The sequence below is a fragment of the Cariama cristata genome, unplaced genomic scaffold (assembly GCF_000690535.1).
Source record: "Cariama cristata isolate BGI_N322 unplaced genomic scaffold, ASM69053v1 scaffold37521, whole genome shotgun sequence".
Taxonomy (NCBI): domain Eukaryota; kingdom Metazoa; phylum Chordata; class Aves; order Cariamiformes; family Cariamidae; genus Cariama; species Cariama cristata.
In genome coordinates this window covers 3242-28908 of record NW_009599316.1, presented here as the reverse complement: position 1 = coordinate 28908, position 25667 = coordinate 3242, and the positions used below count along the sequence as shown (strand labels likewise).

General features: G+C 37.8%; 1 protein-coding gene across 1 annotated transcript; it reads right to left on the bottom strand.

Moving 5' to 3' along the window:
* Window positions 1-598: 598 nt before the first annotated feature.
* On the bottom strand, window positions 599-25456 carry CASC5 (cancer susceptibility candidate 5; the record flags this gene model as incomplete). Its single annotated transcript, XM_009709636.1, has 25 exons — window positions 599-704; window positions 815-937; window positions 2281-2399; window positions 2969-3078; window positions 3224-3292; window positions 4193-4293; window positions 4753-4854; window positions 4972-5011; window positions 5425-5493; window positions 5902-6006; window positions 6253-6340; window positions 6985-7101; window positions 8578-8668; window positions 9490-9605; window positions 12130-12228; window positions 12355-12422; window positions 13434-13587; window positions 14370-18736; window positions 18816-19602; window positions 21129-21181; window positions 21531-21568; window positions 22674-22713; window positions 23188-23243; window positions 23741-23802; window positions 25397-25456. Coding segments are annotated over 25 exons (7140 nt in total), but the record flags the coding sequence as incomplete, so codon positions are not given.
* Between the last annotated feature and the right edge of the window lie 211 nt (window positions 25457-25667).

The following is a 25667-nucleotide window of genomic DNA, read 5'->3' as shown; positions in this document are numbered from 1 at the left end:
CAGGGATCTTCAGTCTTCATGACACAAGTATTTCTGACACTGGCCACCTGGTTAATTATTACAGATTATTTGGTTAATCAGAAGCAGGACTATAGTTTCTGTGTTTTGGGAGGGGTTCCAGGACACTGATAAAAATCAAACGTGATGTGATGTGTTAAAGTGCTCCGCAGTAGTGAAGTAATGATAGTGAAAGTAAATTCCAGTCACGTCAATTTAGAAAATATTCATCATTGTTTGATACAAGAGCTCTGTAAATGAACCCAGAACAAAATTACCATGCTATGTCAGAAGAATATGCATACTAGGAAAGACTATACAAGGAGGCCAAGACCACTGGTGACTGAAAAGATAAAAGGCAGATTGAATTTACAAAAGACATAAGAAATTCCTCCTTCTCCTCCTTAGAGACCTCTGCTTTTATGAAACTGTGGCCTACACCAAGCATCCTGGATATCAACCAATTATTAGACAAGAATACTAAAGAACTGAGTAGCTAACAGCACTCCCATTCTGGTGAGAGACAGCTTGGATTCTTACAAGACTAAAATCAAAGACTATCCAGTCTGACTTCTTCAGTCCTGCACGGGCATCTAGTGAGTCATCTGGGATCCTGGAGCAAATGTTGGTGAATCACGCTGACTATTCTGCGCAGATAGTGGTAACCAATTGGTACGTTGGAGAGAACAGCAGAAATTTCCTCCTCCCTGGGAAAGATAAAATTATCACACGTGTTGAGAGGATACAGAGCGTTTAATTTCCCAACCCTGGCTCTGAAACTTCAGTCATACGGAGTGGTTCTTTCTGTTCAACTCACCCAATATTCCCAATTTGGTTTTGGACAGTAAAAGGCAGTGAAGCAGATGGGTAGTTGGCAGATAGAGACAGGGTCAACTCAAACTTTGCAAAAGCTGTGGAAGCGGAGAACAAAAGCTTCACTCTGTATGCGAAATAAACACAAACAAAAAGATCAATATAAAATATTCAAATATACTGCTGCCACCTTTGAATTAAGTTCCAGAAGTGAAAACAAATATTGTAACTGATGCAAGAAATTCAATAACTTCTAAAGAGTTCCAGCACAGACTAACAGTAACTTAATAAATAAGGTTAAAAGAACCTTTCCACTCTAATACTATCAGCACTCTAACACTGAGTTAGAATGCAAAACCCCCACTTTCCTCATGGAAAAAGTTAATACACACATAATTCTTAGAACTTTTCAAAAATTATGGGAGAATATAGAGTAATCATAAAAAATATGTTTTCTAGTTAACATAAAATATTCCTAGGTACCTAAAGTTTTCTGGAGTTTTAAGTAGGACTGATTTACCTTCAGTTCCATAATTCTAAGAATGTCTCATGAATCCAACCCTATTTAAATCAGGCCAAATTTCTGTCTAGCACAGTACACGTGTCTATGACAATGTGCAGGAAGGCCAGAGTTGAATTTTATTATAAATATGTGTAAGACCATCACCAAGGACACAGTGCCCAGGAAGCAGATGCTTCAGGATAGCATAAACTAGAACCAGCATAATGCAGGTCTTTTCCAGGTAAATCTCCCACAATTTGCAACTTCCTGAGTACAGGCTGCCCTTGCATCTGTTTTGCTGACTTAACTAAATATAGCTTTTATGGGATTTTTGGCATGTAGCAGAACACCACTCTTGCAAAGGGTACTACAAAATTAGAATAACCTATGGGAACAGCATCAAGGCATGCAGAGCAAGGTTAACTAGGCAATTCTTAGTTAAAGATGTACATCAATAATAGAAGGATAAGGCGACGTGGTATTTATCTTGTTCCACTGGGCCATGCCATAAAAATCCAGAAGCAGTATGAGAAAGTGAAAACTAAAGAAAATAAACTTTAGTTGAAGTGCATCCATCCTTCAATGACTGATTCTGCTTGGCTGAAGCAAACAGAAGATTAAGAGAAACAAAGCACTAAGCTACAGGTAGACTCTTAGCTCTGTTTCCTTTGCACTGCTACACTCTGGCCTAAGGTTTTAAGTGAGAGGGTCAAGTCAAACAGGAAAGCAGCAAGGAAGGAGGTGTTATGTGATAGTAAGGAAGTGGCTGAATCCAGAAACAGCTTAATTTCCATGCATTTAGATGTTATAGTGCAACTGTATTAAAATAAACTAGATTGTTGTTAAAAAAAGTTGCATGAAATCTCAGTTTCAAGAAAACCAAATTGAAAATATTACAGTGCCTTGTTTCTGATTATCCAGAAGCACTCTCTGAAGGACTGATGCAAACTCCATCTGAAGTTACTCACTTTGTGTCACTGATATCTGTCTTCAGAAGATTAAATTTTCCACCCCATCTCTCCAGAAATTCAATCTCCTCTCCCAATATCTTGCAACGACTCACCACCAAAGAGACATCATGAAGAACCTAAGTGGGCAAACAGAAAAGCAATCACATTGGCACTCAGGCTGGTAAACTATGTGACACTTGAAAACACAGTTTATCCTAGAAAGTATAAAAAAGAGAAAGTTTAATTGCTATCTCGGTTTGGATGTGAAAATTAAATTGTACAAGCCTAACAACAAAAATACATTCTTTGCCCTAAGTTACTCCCTTCAGCTTTGTCAACAGGGGTACGCAGACATGCAGGAACACCAAGTTTGGCTTGGCAATTTAAACCATTAATTCTTTAGGAAGCAGAATGGCATTCAGCTCAATTCTTTTTTTTTATGCTAGTAGAAATTAAAGATTTTCAGAAATCATTAAGACAGGGAGACATTAATGCAGCAAACAAAGAAGAAACCACAGCTTTTAGAACTCTTGCCTTCAGGGGCAGGTACTTCCCCTCGTACCTCAGAATACTCATGAAGCAGATTTTGATTTGCATTGATGAAGCATTCGTTAAGATGCTTTTGTTCTCAGTATCAGCCCTATTTTCTGCGACAGAAAAGATTTAATGTTATTCCAGAGTCTTACACCCTTTCCTGGAACATTACCTGGGGCAAGTAGTACAGTGTGGGACACTTTTCCTGCCAACATCCCTTACTTTTAATGAACTGGAAGATGAGCCTTTGGACTAAGCATGAGGAGGGTGGAGCTTTTTCCTCTGTAACACAGAAGAAAAACACGTTGCCAGACATCTTTGAAAAGCCATATAGTAATGCATTAGCAGATACACCATAAATTTACAGATGTCTTCCCAAGAACAGATTATTAGGGCAGCTACTTTCAAGCTACTCAAAAAATCTTACCATCCAAGAGAGATTCAAAGTTCAGGCTAACTATCTTTCTGGAAGGATCTTCACCAAAAACATCACCATCTGAGAAGGAAAGGAAAAAAAACCCCAAACAGTAGTTATTTCCATACTTTGTTCTGGAGTTACAAGCTCTTCCTCTTCAGAAACAGCCATTCATTACATACTTTTCTGAATTTTAATAGAATCATAGAATCATTATGGTTGGAGGAGACCTCAAAGATCATCAAGTCCCACCATATACCCGATGCCACCATGCCTGCTAAACCCACTAAACCATGTCTTGAAGTGCCACATCTAAACGTTTTTTGAACACCTCCAGGGACGATGACTCCACCACCTCCCTGGGGAGCCCGTTTCAATGCTTAACGACTCTAACAGTGAAGAAGTTCTTTCTAATGTCCAACCTGAACCTCCCCTGGCACAACTTGAGACCGTGTACTCTTGTCCTATCGCTAGTTACCAGGGAGAAGAGACCGACCCCCACCTCGCTACAACCTCCTTTCAGGTAGTTGTAGAGGGCGATCAGGTCTCCCCTCAGCCTCCTCTTCTCCAGACTAAACAACCCCAGCTCCCTCAGCCGCTCCTCATAAGACTTTTTCTCCAGGCCCTTCACCAGCTTTGTTGCTCTTCTCTGGACACGCTCCAGCAGCAAAATGTCCTTCTTGTAGTGAGGGGCCCAAAACTGAACACAGTATTCGAGGTGCGGCCTCATCAGCGCAGAGTACAAAGGGATGATCACTTCTTTAGTCCTGCTGGCCATGCTATTTCTGATACAGAATTTTCATAGAAAGCTCTGATAAACATATCAAAAGTCACCTCTCTCAGCTTACACTCTCCTGCTGTAGGATGTTTTCTATTTCCTTTTAGCAGATCTTCACAAATATAGAAACTTCAGGTTTCTGTTATGTAACTGTTTAACCTTTCGAATTCATAAAACTGAAACCTACCAATTTTGTGACTTACCTATTGGGGGTCCAAACACAACTGTGAGTTCAACAGAATCATAAAGAAAATTAAAGACTGCCTGCTGTTCACTCCATTCAGTAATCTCCCACTCAGTGAAGCTAAAAAGGGGGGAAAAAAAAAAAAACACCATCACCCTAGATTTCAACCAACCAAGACAATTATCTGAAGGACAAAGATCAGAGTACTAAGTGCACTTGCAGCTATTACCACATAATATACCAACAAAATTTTCACTTTCCAACAGAACATAAGGATCTGTTGGGAACGCAAGTATAATGCTATTCATTTTCCATAAATGTTCATTTTGGAATTGGAGGAGAGTTGGATATAAGACAACTGAACATAGAGTATCACTGCAAAGTTGTCAGTAGAAAAAGAGTGCACCACATGTGGAAGTTCACTGAGGCTTTATTGCTTATCCTAGGCTGTGAGGAGATGGGGTTCCAAAGATTTCCCAAATCAAATAACAAGGAAACCCCCCCCCAAAAACATTTATATATGAATGTGAAGCCCCAGAACTAGCTGATAAAAGTAAAACCTGAAGGTCTTTTCCTTACTTGCATCTCTCCAGGAGTTCCTGGCAGCTTTTTTCTTTTTCCTTTAGCTGGTTCATCTGAGCAAGCATTTGCTCATTCTCAGTCTCCAGATCCGACAGCTCTCTGAAAAGATAAACCAACCACATGAGATAAAGCACACTGGTTAAAAAACCACCAACCCTCTAAAACCTGAATAGGCACATGTTATCTAAGGTCTTTAGATCCTCTTTGACATCTTACCTTTGAAGTTCCTCTTCTTGGGCTTTGAGGCTTTCCAATTCTAAGAGAAAGGAAAAAAAGCTATGAGAGAAAAGAGCAGCAAAGAAAGCCCTAACTTGCTGCGCAGTCACTGCTCTTAACAATATAAAAGATCTCAACTTAGTGGCTGTTACGCCTACCTGGATAAAGAGATGTGGCCAACAAAGGTTAGTAATTATTGAATGATTAAAGTGCTGAATATGATGGCCAGCACACACTCTCCAAGTCACACTGTACCAAGTTCTAAACCCCATTTTTCTGGGAGAAAAACAGTCCTTTTTGTACTTTAACATCTATGTAATTAGCTATATCCAATGCAGAAAAGAAACCAGTAGTGTTTGTGTCCATACCAGACTTAGTATATCAGGGTGGGGGTTGAGTATCACCCTCTCCAGAATTTAAAAAACAAAAGTGCCATTCAGTTGGTACCATTACCTTCCTGTAGGCTTTTTCCTTTTCCCATTTCATCGCTGCAGTCTGCTTCCCATTCATCCCAGTCAGAATCTACGGGAAAGAAGTATCGGGTCTCTGCAGAACTCCCAGATTCAATACTTAGATTCCATTTTATTTGTCTGTGGGTTCTATAAATTTTAGTATTTCAAAGCTAATTAAGAAAAAATGTACAAAAAGCTGGAAGGGTATCTACCAAAAACCTCAAAAAGTAACAGATTACAAGGAAAACTCCTTTTACTGCATTGCTTCAAAGCTGCTACTGTGCAATTTGATTTCCACTTATGGCACTGGAAGAAATTCAGTTGGAACAAAAGAAGTTAAAATACACAGAGCATCATTATGCAGCAGTGCCAAGTACTGACTGCAGCTTGTGTGAACACAGCTGAACAAGTTTTAAACCATCCAGCTATGATGCTGAAAATAGTACTGTCCTGGAGTGCAAAGCTTAGTCTTGCCTACCTGCAGGATCGCTGGCAGGTTTTGCAGCCATTTTGAACTGTGTGCTACCAGCAGCTGTACTGTTATTGCAAGCAGATTTAGCCAGCTTGGTCACCTGTTCATAGGCTATAATTATAATTCTGTATTTCAGCACAGATATACTCCTAGTCTTCATATGATGTGTAAGTGATTTCACAAGTCAAGTTTGCAGACACAAATGAAGGCATTTAGGCCTAGCAAATACTTCTAACAAAGGAACTGTAAAATTCCAAGCAACCACCAAGCCCAGAATCTTGAACTGACTGTTTAAACAGCAGCTCTGCAAAAAACCAGAGAAATCAGCATATTGGTCACGGGTTTGGAAACACATACCTGCTTCCAGAGCAACAAGACAGCTCTCTGCCTCCTTTAGCAATTCATCCACCTTTTCTATTCTTGACTGTAGCTTTCCATGTTGTTCCTAAGATGGGAAAATTGTACTCAAGTCAGTGACATTTTCTAAAAAGCTGAATTGTCTTCTGGGACCACCACGTAGATCTTTGCTTGCTAAGAAAGTAATTAAATATAATCTGTCATTAGAACGAAGAGGCAGACTGACAAACACTAGGGCAGTAGCCACCCATAAGAAAGTACTAGATACTTAACAATGTATCTGTCTAATGACTTTTCTTATGAAGGGATGAGATAAGACATGGAAATAAATAAATTCCTAGAGCGTTTAACACACAAATTTCTGATAGCTATCACAATGTGTTACTTCTGCATTTCCTTGTTAGTTATGAATACAGACATTACTACAGTATAAAGAGCGAATTTCTGATGGCATTTCCTTTAATTCTACCATTTTTCACTCTGTTACTTTTATTGCCAAAACCCTCAGGCAGAAGGTTCCTGTAGTGCAAGTGCAACAAAGTCACTTTCCCAATGTGTTTTATATTTGCATATAATTAAAAGGCAAGTACATTTAATAAGAAGGAAACTTTCAAGAAAATGCACGCTTACATACAATAATGAGGCTCCTACACTTGACTGTCAAAGACAGACGAAATATAGTAGAAGTTCCTTTTTTTGAAGATAAACCTCTGCAGCCTTGTGGCACGTTACCTGCGCGCTCTGCAGCAATTTGCTGTACAATGTCACTTTCTCGTTGTGGGCCAAGATTTTACTCTCCTTGGAGAAATAGGATTTCATTTTGTTCAATTCTGCTCCAAAGCTCTTCAGCTGCGATGAACGGGAAACACAGAAGTGAATGGGAATGTGCAACAAAAGATTGTTCCAGCAACCCTTTAGATGCTTTCTCCCTTCTCTGCTCCTCCCAGTATCCCATTTCTCTAGTAGCAGTATTACCTGACACTTGCAAATTAAATCAAATTTAAGACTGGACAATCCCTATTAATTCAAGTACAGTCGCCTACTAAAGTAACTCATTTTCTTCATAAAGACCCAACAAGATCTTTACTCAAATAGGAGGCACATAAATATCTAAAGAGACGCTTTTACCAAAAACCAGAGCACCTTCATTAAGGACATCAGATGTCTCTCATCCCAGTTGTTTGAGTCGCATTTAGAACACTTGCCCCATTACGGTTAAGAAGGCTAACTGAAATGCTCACGAAGTCCAGGCAGAACCCAAATCACAAGAAGTAAACTTAAAACCTGTTTTAACAGAACATAGCTACAGATCATGCAGTTCAATTTTTTTCTCTGACAGCTGTCAATCCAGAAGCTGCAGAGGAAGGTGCAAGAAGCTTTTTTCTACAATGTTTACCATCTGCCTATTTCCACATTCCGATTGCACTGTGTGGAGATTTGATTAATAAGCTTTCAAATTTGTTATTCTTAGCTAAGGGTTCTAGGTGCTTTCATTGTTCATAAGTATAATTCTTCCTGAATCTAGTTAATAGCCTAGCCTCAATGATACCCTATATCAATCTAATTATGAACTATGAAAGATACTGTCTTTTATCAATTTTGATTCTTTATTTTCATTGAATAGATCTTTATTCTTGGCATTAGAACCAAAGAAAACAGAATGTCTTGATCTACCTTCTCAGTCCCAGCTGGAATACTTTTATAATGCTTCTAGTTTTTAAATGCGAATGTCTTTGGTGTGCTTTTTTGTGCCCGTAATCATTAGGATTCTCCTTTAAATATCCTCTGGCTTCATCTTTGGTTTTGGTATGTGACACCATGTGACTCCAAATCCTGTATGCAGTTTCATTTTTGTGTAATGACACATATTTTCTGTTCATTAATATGTCTTGCAACATCACATATCTTTCTGAACTAAGTAAGTATTTCAGATAATGGACAATTCTGCTCCACCAGTGAAACAAGAGAATCTCTACTGTAAGAACAGTTCATTTTTTCCTTCAAAAATGGCACTATTTGCTTAGGCCCATCTAGAGTTTCTCTTCTCTCTCTCTCAACTAACCTGAATTATCGACTCGAATTATCAAGTTTTTCTGTGTTATAGCAACATATTCCCTTTAATATATTTTAAAGGGCACAGGTCCTTACACTCTTCTGACATACTGGAAGTTCTCATAGTAGTTTTCCAGTCAGAAAATATTTTGCTTTGTATCACCTACCTGCCTACTGTTATTCTGTGACCATTCTCGTTCTTATTTGAATACATAAATTAACCTTACTTCTTCATTATGTAAGAAACAACATTATTGCTTCATGCAGTATTACCTCTTCATCAGAGCAGGTTCTCATTACTTCCCACAGACTCTTATTCACATTCACCAGGAGTTGGTCCTGGACATTTGCATACAGTTTTAACCTGAAATGTGGAAAAAAAATAAAGGTTGAAAGAAAGTCTTATTGCAACTGTACCGAGCACATAAAGCAGCACATTGGTATTTATGTAATTTATTCCCCATTAAAACATGGAAATGTAAATATTTTCATTTAGTTTGGTCTTACATCTTGGAGAGACCCTCTAAAGCCTTCATTAAATGCGGGCCACGTCTGTTACACTCTAGCACATCATACAAAGTTCATTTCCTATAGTCTTTTTGTTGAGGGCAGATCTGAACAGGAGGTGGAGAGCTAGAGAGCCAAAGAAATAGGAAGCGGTACTAATGAGGCTGTGAAACATCTTACTGCTGATTTTGAATTTTATCATAAATCTTGATTTTGCACATAAATTGTAAAAGGCATAATGAATCAGGCCATAAGTGTCCTCCAGATATGAAAATAAATCATGATAACTGTATTTCAATCTAATAAACACTGGAAGATTTGAACAAACAACAGATCGTAACCCGTTACGATTCTGCTTTCTATGTTTGATCATTTTTGATACAGTTTAGAAAGTTTTACTCTAACTCTTCTGATGTGCCACTGAAACACTCTTATTAGTAAAAGATAAATTACTAAGGAAAGCCAAACTTTAATTATCTCCATAACCACAACTCCTTCCCAAGAGTTAGCCCTATACTATCTAAATCTGTAATAAACTGGCTACCAGCATAAAGTAGGTTAACTAGCGTTTGTTTTTTTTCCCATATGTAATGTATTAACTTTCTTCAGGCCACTTTGCATGCAACCAGAGCTGAGAAAATAAAATTACTAATACACTCTGACTGAAAAAACACTTACTCATCTATCATCCGAGAAAGCGCCTGGCAATCTTCTTCATAAATACGCAGCTTGGGGCGATAAACATATTGGCTGTAAATGAGGTCTTCTGGAGTGCGTGGTGCACTGACTGCACACTGGGGAAACACAGAGGGAAAGATTGTGAAGAAAAAGAAGTAAGATGCGTATTTTTCAGAAACAGTAACTTCCAGTCAATTCATGTACAGAAAACCAGCAAAAGGGCCGGAATCTTTATTTTTGCAGAACAGAAAAAAACCGAAACAACCTAATGGAGGCAGCCTGACATACTTAAATGATTGCTTTCATTCTGGACTTGTCCTGTTTCATTCTGAGACAAGTCACTCATATAACCTTACATAGCTCATTCCAATTTTATGCCCCATGATTCCTCACATTTGAGCATGGACTTCCTTGACTTGCTTTTGGGACACATACCTCATCACTAGAGTTCAAAAAAAAAAAAACAAACAAAAACCACAAAAACAAAACACACAAGAGGTTAACTTCCTTTTAGATGAAGACTTGAAAAACACACATATGTTATCCAGGTAACAAGAGTGCTCTAGAATAAAACAAGATAGCTGTGCTTGATTCAGAATCCAAGTTCCCAATTTTCAACAAGTCTTAGGCACATCAAATAAATATGATGGGGGTATTTCAGCAAGCTACCTATATACTGAAGCACATAAATAACTGACATTAATTCCATCTCTTCAGAGAAAGTTTTTAGGGGCTTTTGGGATGGGTGAGGGGGTTGTTTTTTATCAGGGATCAGCCAGTGATGAATAGCACCAGCATTTTAAATAAAAACAGAAGAGATTTAGAAGTCATAAAGGAAGCAATTTAATCAATACAAATTATATTTAGTTGTGATTCTTTTTAATCAGTTTTCATTCTTTTGTCATAACAGTTTTAAAGAACTTTAAAACAGACAGACTTTTTACTTGCGCTTGCTAAGCTGACACACAGAAATTTTATTCAGTTGGTGATGAGGCAACAAAGAAAGGCAGAACACCACACCACGTGTGCCCCACAAACACATCAAACCAGAGGTATGCACTGGCTTTCTGCAAACTAACAAAACAAGGTCCACAGTTGCAGTCCTTATTTCCCAGGAGTTATTTACATTTCTAATGTGAGTATTCTACTGACATATTTGCCCTGACAATATGACATCTTACAGCAGTAAGACTTGGTTATACAGTAACCAGTTTTCAACTAATCTGAAGTACCAGCATGAATTTCATGAGTAAAGACTTTATACAAATATACCACTTCCCATGAGAAGAATATGATCTTGACCGCATCTTTTCACACATAGTAACTACTTCACTCTTAGACTTATTATCATAAAGACATATTAAAAATTCCTACCAAAACAGGTGTCACACCACCCATTTGAAAGACAGAAGATCAAATCTCATTAGAACTTATTTAACGTTGAATAGACTACTGAAAAGTTCTCCAGCACTCTACAGTAAGTACTGGCATAGAAGAAACTCCCAAACTAGTATCAAAATTATGCAGACACTGCTAAGATTTTCAGCTTTCCAGGATGGCTTTTCTGTTGCCCCAGTGCATTGTTCACTGTGCCAGTAGAAACTGTAGTAAGCAGCAGGAAATGGAAGTATTTGAACTAAATCCCCATACACTTTATTAAATAAATGCTAAGCATTGCAATCTTCAAAGCAACTTTCTCTGTTTACGAAACTTGAACATTTTCCATGTCATTATAATAACTACATACAGAAAACTAAGCAGCTCATTCACAGTACTTCATTACGTAAGTACCATTCCTTCTAAAGATTATTTGCAAAATCCGGACAGATTAACAGAGACCAGGCCTAGCATCCAGTTAGAAATTCAGTTAGCTACACAAATGTGTACAAATAACCAAGTCTGAAACACTAGTCTTAAGAAAGCTTAAATGAAAATAAGGTGCCTTTGCTGAAAACAAGTTACAAGGCACCATTTTCTGGATGACTGCGAAGTAAGATTACTGCCTTGTTCAGCATCAAGTTACTACCCATGGGTGGTACTTGTCTGCATGCAAAAAAAAAAAAAAGTTGTTCCCATGTCTGCAAGAATTCAACAGAAACCTTTCAGGATGAGGATACTGAAACTGGGTTCCGGCAGAACAGACTTAAGGGGGAAGAAATAAAGATTAGTAATGGTACGGTGAAGCACTTAAGAGAGTAGGACAGGTAGTAGGAATGCAGAGTAGCATTTCAGGATTCTGATTTCAGCGGCTGATGGACATAGTGAGAAGATAAAGTGAAAAGGTTAGAGTGAGCTTCTACTTCTTACTGTTGAACTTATTATCCTTAAAACAAGTTAAAGAAGCAAGAATTAGCATATTTATTCAAAAACAGATAATCCTGAATGTATGGCATTTTGCGAAGAGACTGAAATCTATTCTGTTTTTCAGTACTGAGGAAAAAAAGCATCAGACTTAGAGGTGAACAGACAAGAGGAAGCATGCAGCATCTAACACACTTGGTGAGGTGGAACGGACATCTGGCTTAACTCATTTAAAGGCCTTTAATGCAGACCAGTTCGTTGATTTAAAAAAAAAAAAAAAGACAAAGGAATATAATTTAAGGTCAAGCATACTATGCATATCAAAGGATAGATACTCACATTGGCTGGAAGATGGCTATGCCGGGGCTTCTGAATCGGAACATGGACTTGAAGAAGTGTAAAAAACTCCCCAACTGTGATAACACCATTCTGAAATTTCTGTAAAGATTAGGAAAAACCTATAGATAAGTACATTTTTCAAGCAAGAACACTTACTTGCATATATGCACACAAGTATTTTTCCTGTTAGGGCAAGAAGTTAGCATCTTTCAGCTTTTTACATACCTCCCATAAGTTATCTTCACAAATGCTATCTGTGAGAAGCTGAGACTCCATCTGACTGCTTCGTTGAACTAGCCAAAAAAAAAACAGGGGATGTTGCTAGGGTTAATAATATTCTTACAGAAATATGAACCTAAGCTCATTAGCTCTAGGAAAAAAACAATTTTAATGTAGAGTTTGACCTTTATGTGTGTTTCCAGTGCTGAATGAAGTAACTGAGGAAACAACTACTTGGGACAAATAAGGAAGACTAGATTAAGAATCTAATGTAAAATAAAATCTGTGTCAGAGCAGTAATGAAATGAGAGAGTTCACTTTTCTATGGGAAGAAAGCCGTATGTTACAGGCTAAAAAGTAATAAAACTGAGAAAGGACTCCAGCCAGTTCACAGAGGGAATCCTATGTAGACAGAGACCAAAGAGCATCTGAGCCGCCAGCAGCTTTCAAGGCAAAAACATGGCATTCAAGTTCTGAGCCAACAAGAGCTAGTTTCTCACTCAAAGGAAAAAGCCCAACTTCTACTGGAAAGGCATATGCTTTCATGGTTGCAGGAGGCCAAAACTGGAATTGGTTTTGTAAACAGAGGCAAGATATCACTTCTCAGATGACTGGCAGATTTCTGCCTCATTGTTAGGTATCAGCTAATTAGCAAGAGCTAATTAAACCTGGGGGCTGAATCTGCTTAGAGTCTGTCCCTGCAATGCATTCTGAGGAGTCCTTTTCCAAGAGCACAGTGCTGAGACACCCAGACTCATTCTGCGTGGGACCAGCTTAAAATCATCTTTGGGCCAGCAGAGTTTGAGTTGGGGCTTTGCTCTGCACTAAAGTAACTAAACTGCCTCATCAGCCCAACGTGCCCTTGAAAAAAAAGCTGTACTTAAATTCAGCTTCTTTTTCTTCCCATCTCAGTTTTCCTGAACAGCTTGGATTCTTAGCCAGAACGTAAAAGCATGTTGACTGGCTGGGTGGGAAGATGTGACACAGGCTTTCAAGGCCTTTCTCAAATGAAATATATACTATGGGTGGGGCTCTTCCTTAATTAAGCGTAAAGAACACAAGGTTCAAGACTATTACCACAAAGCAAGTCTTACTTGTTAATTCTGTGTCAGCCTTAACAGAATCCAGAGAGCTGCTGGTGCTGGCATGAGTACAGTCAGGGCTTTTAGCCGATAGATTTGGAGGATCTTCACTGTCATGAACTTCTACTTGGCTTTGAGACACAGCACCAAAAGTACCCTAATATTAGCATGTTAAAAAAAAAGAATATTAAGAGAGTTATATCAAACAATGTAAGTCAATCAGTAGTAGTTTATTGTAGCTGTTTCTTGACATTCAGAATCGTTTCATTTTTAGTATTGGCACGTTTTATATCTAATCAGCATGACAAACCAGCGTACGGCTAGTTGAGCCACTTCCTGTGATGACATATAGGAAGTAAAGCTGCAAAATCCTTCACTCATTTCTCAATCAAAGCAGTAGCCACCACAGCACACTCTTCTAACTTTTGGAACTAGAAAATTTCTACTGATGATTACAAAGTTATTTTTAAGGTCAGATGAATGTTCCATATTTGCACAGATTTTCTTGATTCAACTGCAATTTGTGTTGTCTATAAAAAAGCTAATTTAAACTAAACATCCATGTTTGGATTTTCAATAAGTGCTTTAGGCCTTACTCTGTCATTGTACGTAAGCAACAACTAGCAAATAGTTTAGTTCAGAGGACTGAGAGTATTTAGTCGAGAAAGGATTAAAAGGATGCTCTAGAGAGAATTATGTTAAATTGGCACATCCCTGATTCTGTCTGCTTTGCATGGTTCAGGAAAGTTCCACACAGCAACCTGATTCTCCTATTTTGGCAAAACAATGAAAAGTACAGGGGATGACATAGCAAAATGACAGCAAACTGCTGGTTAAGAGAAGTAAGAAAACCTACCAATAGATCTGCTTACACCCCCAAATTTAAACAAAAGTCCTGTTAGTGTTCACTGTATCCTTATAATGAGTGATTAGGCTCACCTGCAAGTCTTGAGAGGCCTCGCCATCCAAGTTTTCACGCCTCTTGACCTTCTTTGGACTTTGAAATTCCTCCTCCTCATCTTGTTCCAAAGCTCTTTTTGTGTTGCAAGTTTTTGTTTCTTCAAATTGATTCTTTTCATTGTGGGAGGTTTGTTTTTTGCTTATCTCTTTGCAAGCATTTTCCACGAGTTCAGAGCTTACGGATTCATTTGAATCCATTTCTTCTAGGCAGACAGGAAGAAATTCTTCTGCTATAAACTGAGAAGGGCTGAAGTTCCGCCTACTAGACTTGTTACCTGGGGTTTCACCAGTGTTTACACTTACTGCTGAAACTGGTGCTTCTCCTTTGTCAGAAGATTTTGCATTTATGTCTTGTACGCTAGAAACAGAAGGATTTCTTCTGTTTGGTAATTTAGGCTGGAAGATACCTAGAGGGACATTTATTCCTTGGTATTTTTCCTTAAGTGCCATGTCTAAATTTGCATCTACGGGAGCAGCTCCAGATTCAAGACATGTGTTCTCCTGCTCTTTGGTATAAAATAATTTATTTGGTTCATTTACAGTGTTTTTTCCTAACCTCAAGGTATCCTCTGGCTGAGTTGATGATTTGGGCAACCGGTCAGAAAAAGCAGTTTCAGAAACAGAGAGAACTGCAGACTTCCTTCTAATATTTTTTAGTTTTGAACACACATTTAAAATACCTGATAATTCAGGTGCAAGAGTGGGATCTAGTTGATCTCTTGGACTGTCATTGACCAAAAGTTGCTTAGTTTGTTCAGAGTTTATTTGAAAGTCTTTTGGAGGTGCCTCCCCTTCAGCTGACAGCCCCTCATTTTCCTTTGATTCCTTGTTAGAAACTGTAACAAGGCTTGCTCCAGCCAAGCCTAAATCCATAGCTAAATTTTCATGTCTAGATGAATTATCGTTCAATACTTGGTTTCTCTGAGTACTACACGCATCTGTAGAACCCTTTAAAGAATCCGATTGTTGGATGGGAAGTGAAACACAGGATATCAAATTGTCACTTTCTTCACTGCAGTCTGTGGGACCATTACTTGGAAGCTTGAAAGATTTTCTCTTTGATTTCAGGTTTTCTGGAGGTATGAGATCCTGCTCACTGCTTACAGGGACAGAATTATCTGTGGGAAGGTCAAGGTCCTGTGGTGTCCGCACACCCAGAGTCTCTTCTGGAAGTGAGACAGAATAAACGGAATCTGGTGGTGTCCCACTGGGGACTTTGAGAGCTCCTCTCTCATTAGGAAATGCTGAGGCTAATGAAGCAGACGAGGGAATGCTAGGCTTGTCCTTAGATTTTGTATGATATTCATAATTCAAGTCTTTTATATGTGAGGAATCTCTTCCATCTTGGCAAGAAGACATCAACGCACTATGCAAGCCTGGTTGATGAGTGCTTTTATGTGACACTTCTTGATTCTCAAATCCATTAATATTTTTATTAACAGCAATAGTATGGGATGCAGTTATTTCCATGTCATCTTGGTTGTGGGTAAACACAATGGTTTTATCAGCGGGAACCGCAGAAATGGCTGGAATGGCTTCTCTGTCCTCTACACCAATTTCACCACTTAACACAGCTGTATGAGTTTTAGTGATCTCCATATCCTCAGCCAAAGTAAAAATGACTGTTTTGCTATCTGAAACAGCCTCCTGTCCAACCTCCTTAGGCAGGTTTAATCTATCCTCACAAAAGACTCTTTCAATGCTTTCATCAACAGAGTGAGACTCAGTCATCTCCATGTCAGCCTGGTAACTGGTAAACATAATTGTGGAAGTTAAAGGAACAGACTGATTAGGTTGCCTACCTTGCCGAGAATTTTCTTCCAACACTACATTATGGGTTTTAGTGATTTCCATATCATCCATAGCAAACCTCGTAGCTTCGCTATTTGAAAGTGCTTGCTGTCCAACCTCCTTGTCCAAGTTCGGTTTATCATCACATACAACTTTTACAGAAATTTTATCAGCAGAGCAAGATGTGGTAATGTCCCCGTCAGCCTGGCTGCTTGCGAACAAAACAGTTTGAACAGGATGAGCTGAAGAGAGAGAATGAAGCCCTCCCTTGTGTTGCAAGACCATTTCACGGCCTATTGCAGCTGTATGGCTCTCTGTGATCTCCATGTCATTATTCTCATCACTCAGTGAAAATAAAACAGTCTTTTCCCCTGTTGTCCCCTTCAAACTTTTCCTTCCAGTCCTTTTAGCTGTGTTAAGCATCCCTTGAGATGCAGCCTTTTCCATAGATTCATCAATTACAACAGTATCGAGTCTACTTATTTCCATGTCATTATTGTAGGTAAAAACGCAAGTTTTATCTCCAGAAATTAATGATATGTCATCATTTGAACTTTTATGTTGCAAAATTATTTTGTTGTCTGCTGAAACTGTATGACTTCTGGTGATGTCCATATCAGCATCTTCTGAAAATATGGTAGTTTTCTCATCTGCAAAAGGGAAATGTTGTAGACCACTCTCGGTTAATGTTTTCTTGCCAGATACTAAGGAGTACACATCACATGCAGGCTGCTCCTGACTATTTATTGTCATCATGACCCCTTTTTTTAAGGGCATTATTTTATTTTCATCCTGAACAAGGTATCCAGGTACTGCTTTTCCTTCTGATAAAACAGCATTGATGTTGTAATCAGGAACCGTTACAGCACAGTTTCCAGTCAAGTCCATGTTTTCACCAGAGGGAAACACAACTGACTTTTCTAAAAACAAAGGCAATTGGGAACTTCCCTTATGTGGTTCAGAGACAGTGGCTCGTAACGGCTCTTCAGCACCACTCAAGTGCAGGCCATCACCTGAGTGAGAAGAAACTGTTTTACCAATTGAAAAATCTCTCTCAGAATCTACTTGAGTTGGCAATACTTTGTTTGCTACCTTCATGGTACAGGTTTTCTCAAGCCTGTCTGAGTTTTGGCAGTCTGCATTTATTCCTAATGTTGTTCCAAGTTGTTCATTTCCTTTCATTCCAGAGGGAGCAGGCTCATTACTGGAAATAAATGAACCATTTGGAGCCAAAGGAGTAACAGTTTGCTTATTTGCTTTCTTTTTCAAATCCCCACATTCTATTGCTGCAGTCTGACTTGTGATATCTACTCCAGAACTACCAGAAAACTGCAAGGTCTGGTGTTGCAGCTGCTTGGATATTACATTATTTTGATTACGATTGTTCTCGTATCCTTGTACTGTATTAAGAGGAGCAACATCAAAGGCAGCAGGATGAGTTTTGGTTATGCCCATGTTTTGATCAACTGAAAACATGCCCATTTTGTCATTTGTACAAGAAACTGAAGCGTTTAGAAGGGTTTTTTCCAAAGGTTGCGATATACCAACTCTTTGACTTTGCAAAGACATGAACACAGAGTCGTCGGTGACAATATTCTCAGGGACTTCTCTCTTTTGCTCTTGTAAAGAACACAGGCTCTTTGCACAGGAACTTGGACCACCTGCCTGAAAGTTTGTTTTTCCAAGCTTCTTATCAACCATTATCATCTCAAGATCTTTAGTATTCATTTCTATCGCCTGGCTTGTTTTAATATTCCCATCGATACTGATCACCTCAAGATTTTCCTTGTCCATATCTAAAGAATTTGCACCTTCACTGACATTTTTGTTCTGGTTCTTTCTTGGAATTATTTTACAAGGTACTTGTTTTGCTTCTGCAGTTATCCCTATGCTTTGATCATCAATGACAGCATTATGGCATTTAGTTATTTCCATTTCTTCCTGTTCCTTTAAATTGGGAGATGTAGATCTGTTATCGAGAAAATGAGGTTTGCAGGTGACGGAGGGGAACACTCCAGCGGGATATTCATTTTCAACATTCTTTCCATCATCCTCAACAGCACAGGCTTTAGTCAGGTCCATATCTTCTCCTGAGAATATTACTGTCTTCTCACTTGGCAAAGAAACAAGTTGAGAGTTTGCTAGTCTGGGCTGAAGTCTACTCTTCGAAACACCAGCAGACACTGAATTTGTACATGAATCAAGACCAACATTCACAGAAGCAGTCCCGTGACCTTGGGTCACTTTTTCAATTCGTTCATCTGAGCCCGAAGATGGTTCAAGTGCACTATTTTTATATGACACAGAAGCTCGATTATCTAAAGATGTTAGACTCTTTGTAATGTCCCTATCACCATGTGCTAGATGTCTGTTTTCTGCTAGCAAAGAGTTTGTATTAAGTGGTTTTTCAAAAGTTTTATGATGTGAACTGTTCATTTCTTTGGTATTGTCATTGTAGATCACATCTGTGTAATTCCCAGTAATTTCCATGTCATCACATTTAGAAAAAGCAACAGTTTTATCTCCTCGGAAGACAGTCTCAGAAGAAATGGTTCCTGGGATGGCAGACATTGTTCTGGCCTCTTGTTTAACAGTTAGCAGCACTGTAGGATCTCGTCTGTCTTCAACATTTACCATTTTTTTGTCCACGCAAAGTTGATTCAATTAAATGCTGATTAGATGCTCTCTTTAACATAGAATTATCTAACTCTGCGGATGGGAAATCCTTTTTGAGGTTTAGACTTTGATTCCCAACACTGGAGAAGGGAAAAGACATTTTTGCAGTGTGACTAGTTGTCATATCCATTCCATCATCTGCAAATGTCTCGGTAACATCCGCACACAGTAATTGCTCTGGTGGAGCTTCACAAATATCAGAAAACATAGCTTTAACATCAGATGCCTGGCATTTTGTCACTTCCATTCCATCATCTTGCCCTCTAAAGACTTTTGTTACATTGCAGGTGTCCAGTGCTTCATGGGAATACACAAATTCCACTGACGATTGTGCCATATCTTCTGAGACTTGTGAAGAGACAAAAAAACCATTCCCTTTTTCAAGTCCCTCAATAGGATTGTGTGCCTTTTCATTTGACTTCAAGCTCATCAAAAATTCATTGAAATTTATTTTTTTTACAGTAGTAGCATCTTCCTTCTGTTCAAAAGATGGGCACAAATGGTTTGTAGGATCAGAGAAAAAATGAAATTCTTTGTTCGTTTCTGCCTTTCCATTGTTAGAATTTAACCCAGCCAGAAATGACGTGATATCTATTTTCTCAGTTTTGTCAGCTTGATTGATTTTCAGGTTACGTGTAATCACTGCAGTGTGACTAGATGTCATATCCATTTCATTTTCATCTGAAAAGATGAGGGTTGTGTCATGCTTATTTGTTCTTTGAATGGTGTTGTCCACATCATGACACTAAAAAAAAAATTAAAATAAAGAGAGAAAGAAACTACAGTTTCTGACACTTAAAACAAATGATACAGTAGTTCATTCTATTTAAAACAAAAGTCAACTAATGCAGTTCTAAGGTTGTAGCTCTATCTTTACATCTTTTTGGGAAAAAAAAAAAAATTATTGATTTCAGTCCTCCTCAATATGCAGTAACATTCAAGGAAAGGACGATGACTTAATTATTAGAGCATATCATATTTAAATTGGGTTTTTTGAAAGAATGTGTATTAGTTTTACTGTTGGGCAAAGACTTCATGTCTAGACATACCTTAGTAAGCACGGAACAATTCCTGAGTCTTAGGGATCAGTATTTTCTATATCTCTACAGTGTGGTTTCTGCCTCCCCCCCCGCCCCCCCAACTGCAGGTAAAAACCTTGCCCAGCTTATCATACATGTGCCCCAAAGCAGCAGCACCAAGTTGGATGTTTTAAAAGACTTTTCCACCACTAACTAGGATGATTTTAGTCTCTTTAGTACAGAGGATTTACAGTTTTAAAGCTGTAGGAAAAAATTGGCCAGTAACAAGATATAATACTACATTTTATGAAATATAATTAATATATTGATTGAGAACAGCTTTGTGTTTACTTGAAATTACATATGCTATTTTGTAAATGCAAGAAAAAAAAATATACTGGAAGAAGCACAACCATATACATTACCTAAAGCAATGAGAGACAGAGTTTCAATCTCACCTTTATAGCCTCATGGTACACATCACCTCATCCACACGAGATTGATTTTAACTGGCTTTGTTTTGGTTTGTTGTTGTTGTGGTTTGTTTTTTTTTTTTTAAACATTCATTAACAAGAGCTAACTTACGTTTTTAAGACATATCTTTAAACTCAACATAAATGTCAGAAGCCATTGCAGTAAGGAAGATGGTTTCAGCAATTGCTTTGTTTAACAACACAGTGCCGTAACATCATCACTGAAGCATAACACAGTTCAGGATTTCTGTGCACTTGTGCCTATGAAGGTCTTAGCTAAGAATTTGGTGTTTTATCACTTGGTTCAACTGAAGAAATTCAGTTACCTTTTCATGCTAATCATTACAATTTGTCTAAAGCTTTTTAACAGCAGGAACAGAGAGTACATTTATGCGTATCCACTCTACCCATGGAAGAACAAACACACAAGCAGAGAGTAATACATGAGAAAAGAAATACATAACCAGACCTATTTGAAACTTAAGCTCCTTTGCATATTCTTAGATAAGAATTGAAAAGAATGGAGGAACTAGCTCAAATACTGAAAAGTTAGCAAGCAATTTTGGAGGCAAGAGTTGTCAGTACTGCAGTATAATGCCTACCAGATTAGGAAAATACTCCAAAATATAGAAATTAGCTTTCATAAGAATTTTATGTGAATACAAGGATTTATTTTTTAGGCAGTTGAGTTACATTTTTCATCTTTACTACACAAATTATTGGAATATATTTTGGACACTAGTATTTTCAGCGCCAAAAAAATAAAAGCCTTCCTATACCTCAGTCTGCTGCACCAATGCCTGGATAGGGGCATGAAGCAAAGTGTTCATCCCTGTTGAAAGAAAAGGAAATACTCCATTTGCTCCGCTATTTTCTTATTGTTCTATTCACAGCACTGAAGATCTAGGCACTCATTTTACAAATATCACTGAGTAAGTAAGTACAATTAAAACCAAATACTTCCTGAAAAATATTTTCAGTACTCCCTTCAGCATGGGTAGAAGAACCACCCATACTTCTACAATACAATGCTTGTAAACGGCTTCACAGGACAAAGGCCATTCATGCAACAGGCATCTCGGTCAGGGAGATTCTTCTGGGCATGTTAAAATTATTCAAACAGAATCAATAGTTTTAAATAAAGATAGTAATTTTGTTATTAAATCTGTTTCCAAACTCACCAGTGATCTCACACGGAACAGCTTCAGGTTCTTCATTTCTACAAAAGGTGGGTTAGGTAAACAGTTGGTTAAAAGATTTCAAAACAGAAGGCTTCAGCAATATACTGAAAAGGCAGAGAATTCTGTTGCATAGCTCATACGGGACTGGGCAGCAGATACCAGACACTACTTAAATGTCTTCAATATATTCTAATTTGAGTCGCAATCTTACTTTCCCATGAGATTCTCTCATCTTAGCATGCCACAAGCCATTGTTCAACATACCGGTGGCATTTTAATTCCTCAGTGGCAAGTAAGAAAAAAAGAGAAAAGATTAATTCTTTATTTTTAACTCAGACCTCCCACTTTTAGTTACTCCTTTCTCTTTGGGAAACTGGTGCTGTGTTCTTAAAGCCTGAAATAATTTCTCTGTGAAACAAAAGCCAGATACAATGTCCAACTTGTGTGGGTTTCTGTCTAACTTTTTTTTAATGCCTTCTGCTCTTCACCATTTTACTGATTGCTCTTTCAAGACCAAGAAACCTTAGCAAGAGTACTGATTTTTATTTTTTTTTATATACACATATATGTATGTTACTATAGTGGGTTGATACCTTTAAAAGCATGAGTTAACTACAGCTGTACATAAGCTGTTTCCTCGCTATATATTTTAAATGTAAGAAATTCCCCTTCACACACAGAAAGTGTGTTATTTTCCTTATGAGGTCATTGTAATTTTAAAAATCCCATCACTGTGTTTTATCTAGACAAGAACTTTAAGGCCAGAATAACAATTTATCTACCTCTGAGGGAAAAAGTTATGGTAATAAATACTGAAGACTATATCTATCAGATATGGAAACTGGTAGGTCTTTCCTGGAAAACATTCCCAAGCAAGCAGCTTTGGAAGGAAGCCGTTTCAAGCAATAATGGTTTAATTTTTCAGAAACCACTATCTTTTCGTGAGTGACCAACACTGCTATATCCTTTTTTTTTTTTTGCTGTATCCTTTCTTTCACCAAAAGCACTGAGCAATTTTATATCTAAATAAATATGTATGCTGCATTTCTTTGAGGACTATTATTTTGATGGTTGCGTATCACATGAAGAGATGTATTTGCAGGACAGAGCTCTATAGTCATGGGAATTTTTTTTCAAACTTACTGATTAAGAAGGACATCGTTCCTTGTATCTGCTGCACATTCTAAAAACAATAAGACATTACAATGTGAGAAGCATGATCAAAACATTCAGAGACAAGAGTAAAGTGCACAGAAAAGAATGTTCTGATGTTCTCACTCTCAATGTGCCTTCTTATTGCAGCAAAAACCCAGAGAAGCAAATTACTTGAAAAATGCATTAGCTTTTCAGATTCTTACTAGGTAATCTTTGACACAGTGAATATGACATTCTGCTCAGCCTTGTTTTGGTCTAAGTCCTCAAGGCAGATTTTGTATTAGGTGCATTTGGTCAAAAAAAAAAAAAAGATAAAAATTTCTTTTTCTGAGCTACAAGGTCCACAGTACCAGTAACTAATGGTTTTTCATCCAGTCCATGATAAACAGCTGACCATATTGTTCCTTACCTGTGACTGACAGGCCTGACTTCTTAAATTCAGGCTAAAATCCTGTTGCTAATAGTCTGTGAATCCTGTCAGGAGAACAAAAAGGAGTTTTACCTGTATTTTCTCCCTCTGAAGCGTTATTCTTAAGATCTCGCTGGAAGACTCTGCAGCTAAGAGCAAAAGCAACACCAGTTTTTGAAACAGATGGGTTTGTGTTTTCAAAGCTATTAAAAAAGAGGACACCCCCCCCGTCTGTCGTCCCCCCCCCAAAAAAGCAGCCTAATTTCAATCTTTTCCACATGGTATGTTCTGAAATGAGATATCAAAAGCCAGAACTGTACTGAACCTAACTGCATTTTCCAGCAAAAAGATGCCATTATCATGCTTAAGATGGAAATCACTAAAAAATTTAATGGGAAACAAAAATTCCTAATTATATTAAATTCATTGAACTGTTGAGGTTTTTTTCCAGCGAGGAAGAAAAAATGAATAATGGCTCTCTCAGGCTCAAAATCAACTCAATAACAACAGTCACCAGTTTGCTGTTTGCATACATTTGCGAATATTCAGTGAAGGCAATTTTAGAGGATACCAGATTATTACCTGTAGCCTGGCATTTGAAGCTTAAACAAAGGATGTAGATTCGCATCCTTCAGATCAAACTTACTTTATGGTGTTCGCAAAGCTGACACGGCGAGAATTTTTCCTACGTTTCTCTATATTGATGTCCTGACAATAAAGAACACAACAGTTTGCTATACAGAGGACTGTTCTTATTCCATAAGCCGCAATAAGCACAGCTTCTAATGAAACAGCAAAACAAACAAAAAAACCAACCCCCCAAAAAACCAATAATCTATAAGCCCAACAAGTACAGCGGATATTACCAACATCCTTAAAGTACTTTATAGTTCTCCAACTTCTCCTGACATAAAGACATCCATCTCATAAGAGGTAGGATCTAAAGATCATTTTGTGATAATTGCCTGGTTTCAAACACAAGAAGCAGAATACCAGATATAAGGATTTTTGTCTAGCATATTGTCTGGCATTCTAGGGAAAATACATGTAGTTGCTTAGCAAGAGAACTGCAGGGGTTTTTTTTCTTTAGTTTTCTGATACAAGAACTGAAAAAAACCAAACAACGGAAACAATGGTTTGTCTTTATGGGAGAAAGGGAAGGATTCATGAAAGAATTGAAGTCACTATTTTCCTATGGAAATGTTTAAATGGTGTCACTGACTACCCGATCATACTAATGCAGTGTTACAAGGTATGTAACGATGCAATATTACACATACTGGAAAGCCAATTCATCATACCACTGTTGTGCAGTTGTCTGTAATAATCTTCCCCAACTAAACAGCTCAGTCTCAGGACAGTGGAACACACATTGTTTAAGAAAACACAAAGTATTAACATACCAGGCACTACCTGTTATATGCACATGACTAACAAAGCTTGTAAAATACTTAAATTTGTTTTTAAGTTGTGTCAGCAACAGGAGCAGTTATGAATGATGTCACACTACTGTATATGATAGTCTTATATTGCTCATTAGCAGTACTGTCCACCGTTGTGAACAGGTATTAAAGTTTAAATGAAGACTGTGAGCCGCTCTTCATACTTAACCCAGATTTGAAATAGATGTGTTGGGCACAAATATTTCAGCCTCACATTTCATATTCTAAATAAATTATTAGAGGCTTTTTCACTGAAAGCCTTATATGCTAAAAATGAGTTTTCAAGTTCTGTAATCAGCAACAGATAAATCATATAAATATATGATGCAACTAGAACATTAGTCCATAGAACACACCCTAGGTAGGAATGGCATTTAAAAAGAAATCCAGACTGAACAGGCCTATAGTTACAATTTCTAAGAAACAACAGACACGATAAACATGAAATATGTTCTGTATGTATTTCTGGAAGAAAATGTTTATTTTTTAGCTTTTACTTTAACTAAATTGGCAGGCTGATTTTTTTTTCAGACATAAAACCATCTTACTGACTATACGAGTTTGTACGCTGGTGGATCAAACTTCAAGTCAAATGGGCTACAGCAGGAGCAAGTTATGCGTATTAATCTCTGTTTATTCCTCTTTTCTTGATAGAAAAAATATTCTGATGTAAAACAGAAGTATAAAAAGAACTCAATGGACTTCTTAAAATATTTAGTACTCCAAACATTATCATCCTAAGCAGTTATTACAAGAGTTTTTACACCTGCATTATTCTGGTGACAATTTAATCAGCGACAAGTTGAGGAGCAAACTGAAGATGTTAAGAGCGTTGGCAAGAAAGGACTTAAGAGACCTACCTGCGTCAATTCATTCCCGTTTCCCAGATCATCAAGAGGATTTCGTGGAGCCTTTAAAATCTAAAAGAAAATACAATAGTTGAGAAGATCAGTTCCAAGAAGAACTGATGACTTGGCTGGAGAGAGGTTATAAGAGCCACCAGTGCCCGAGTCAATTATATCAATCTAATAGTCTCTTTCTTTGCTTTTGGAATGCTTTTCTTCAACTGTGATGAGAAAACAAGTTCCTCTTTACAGTTTCACTTTCTTTCCTTCACTCATTTACATGGTT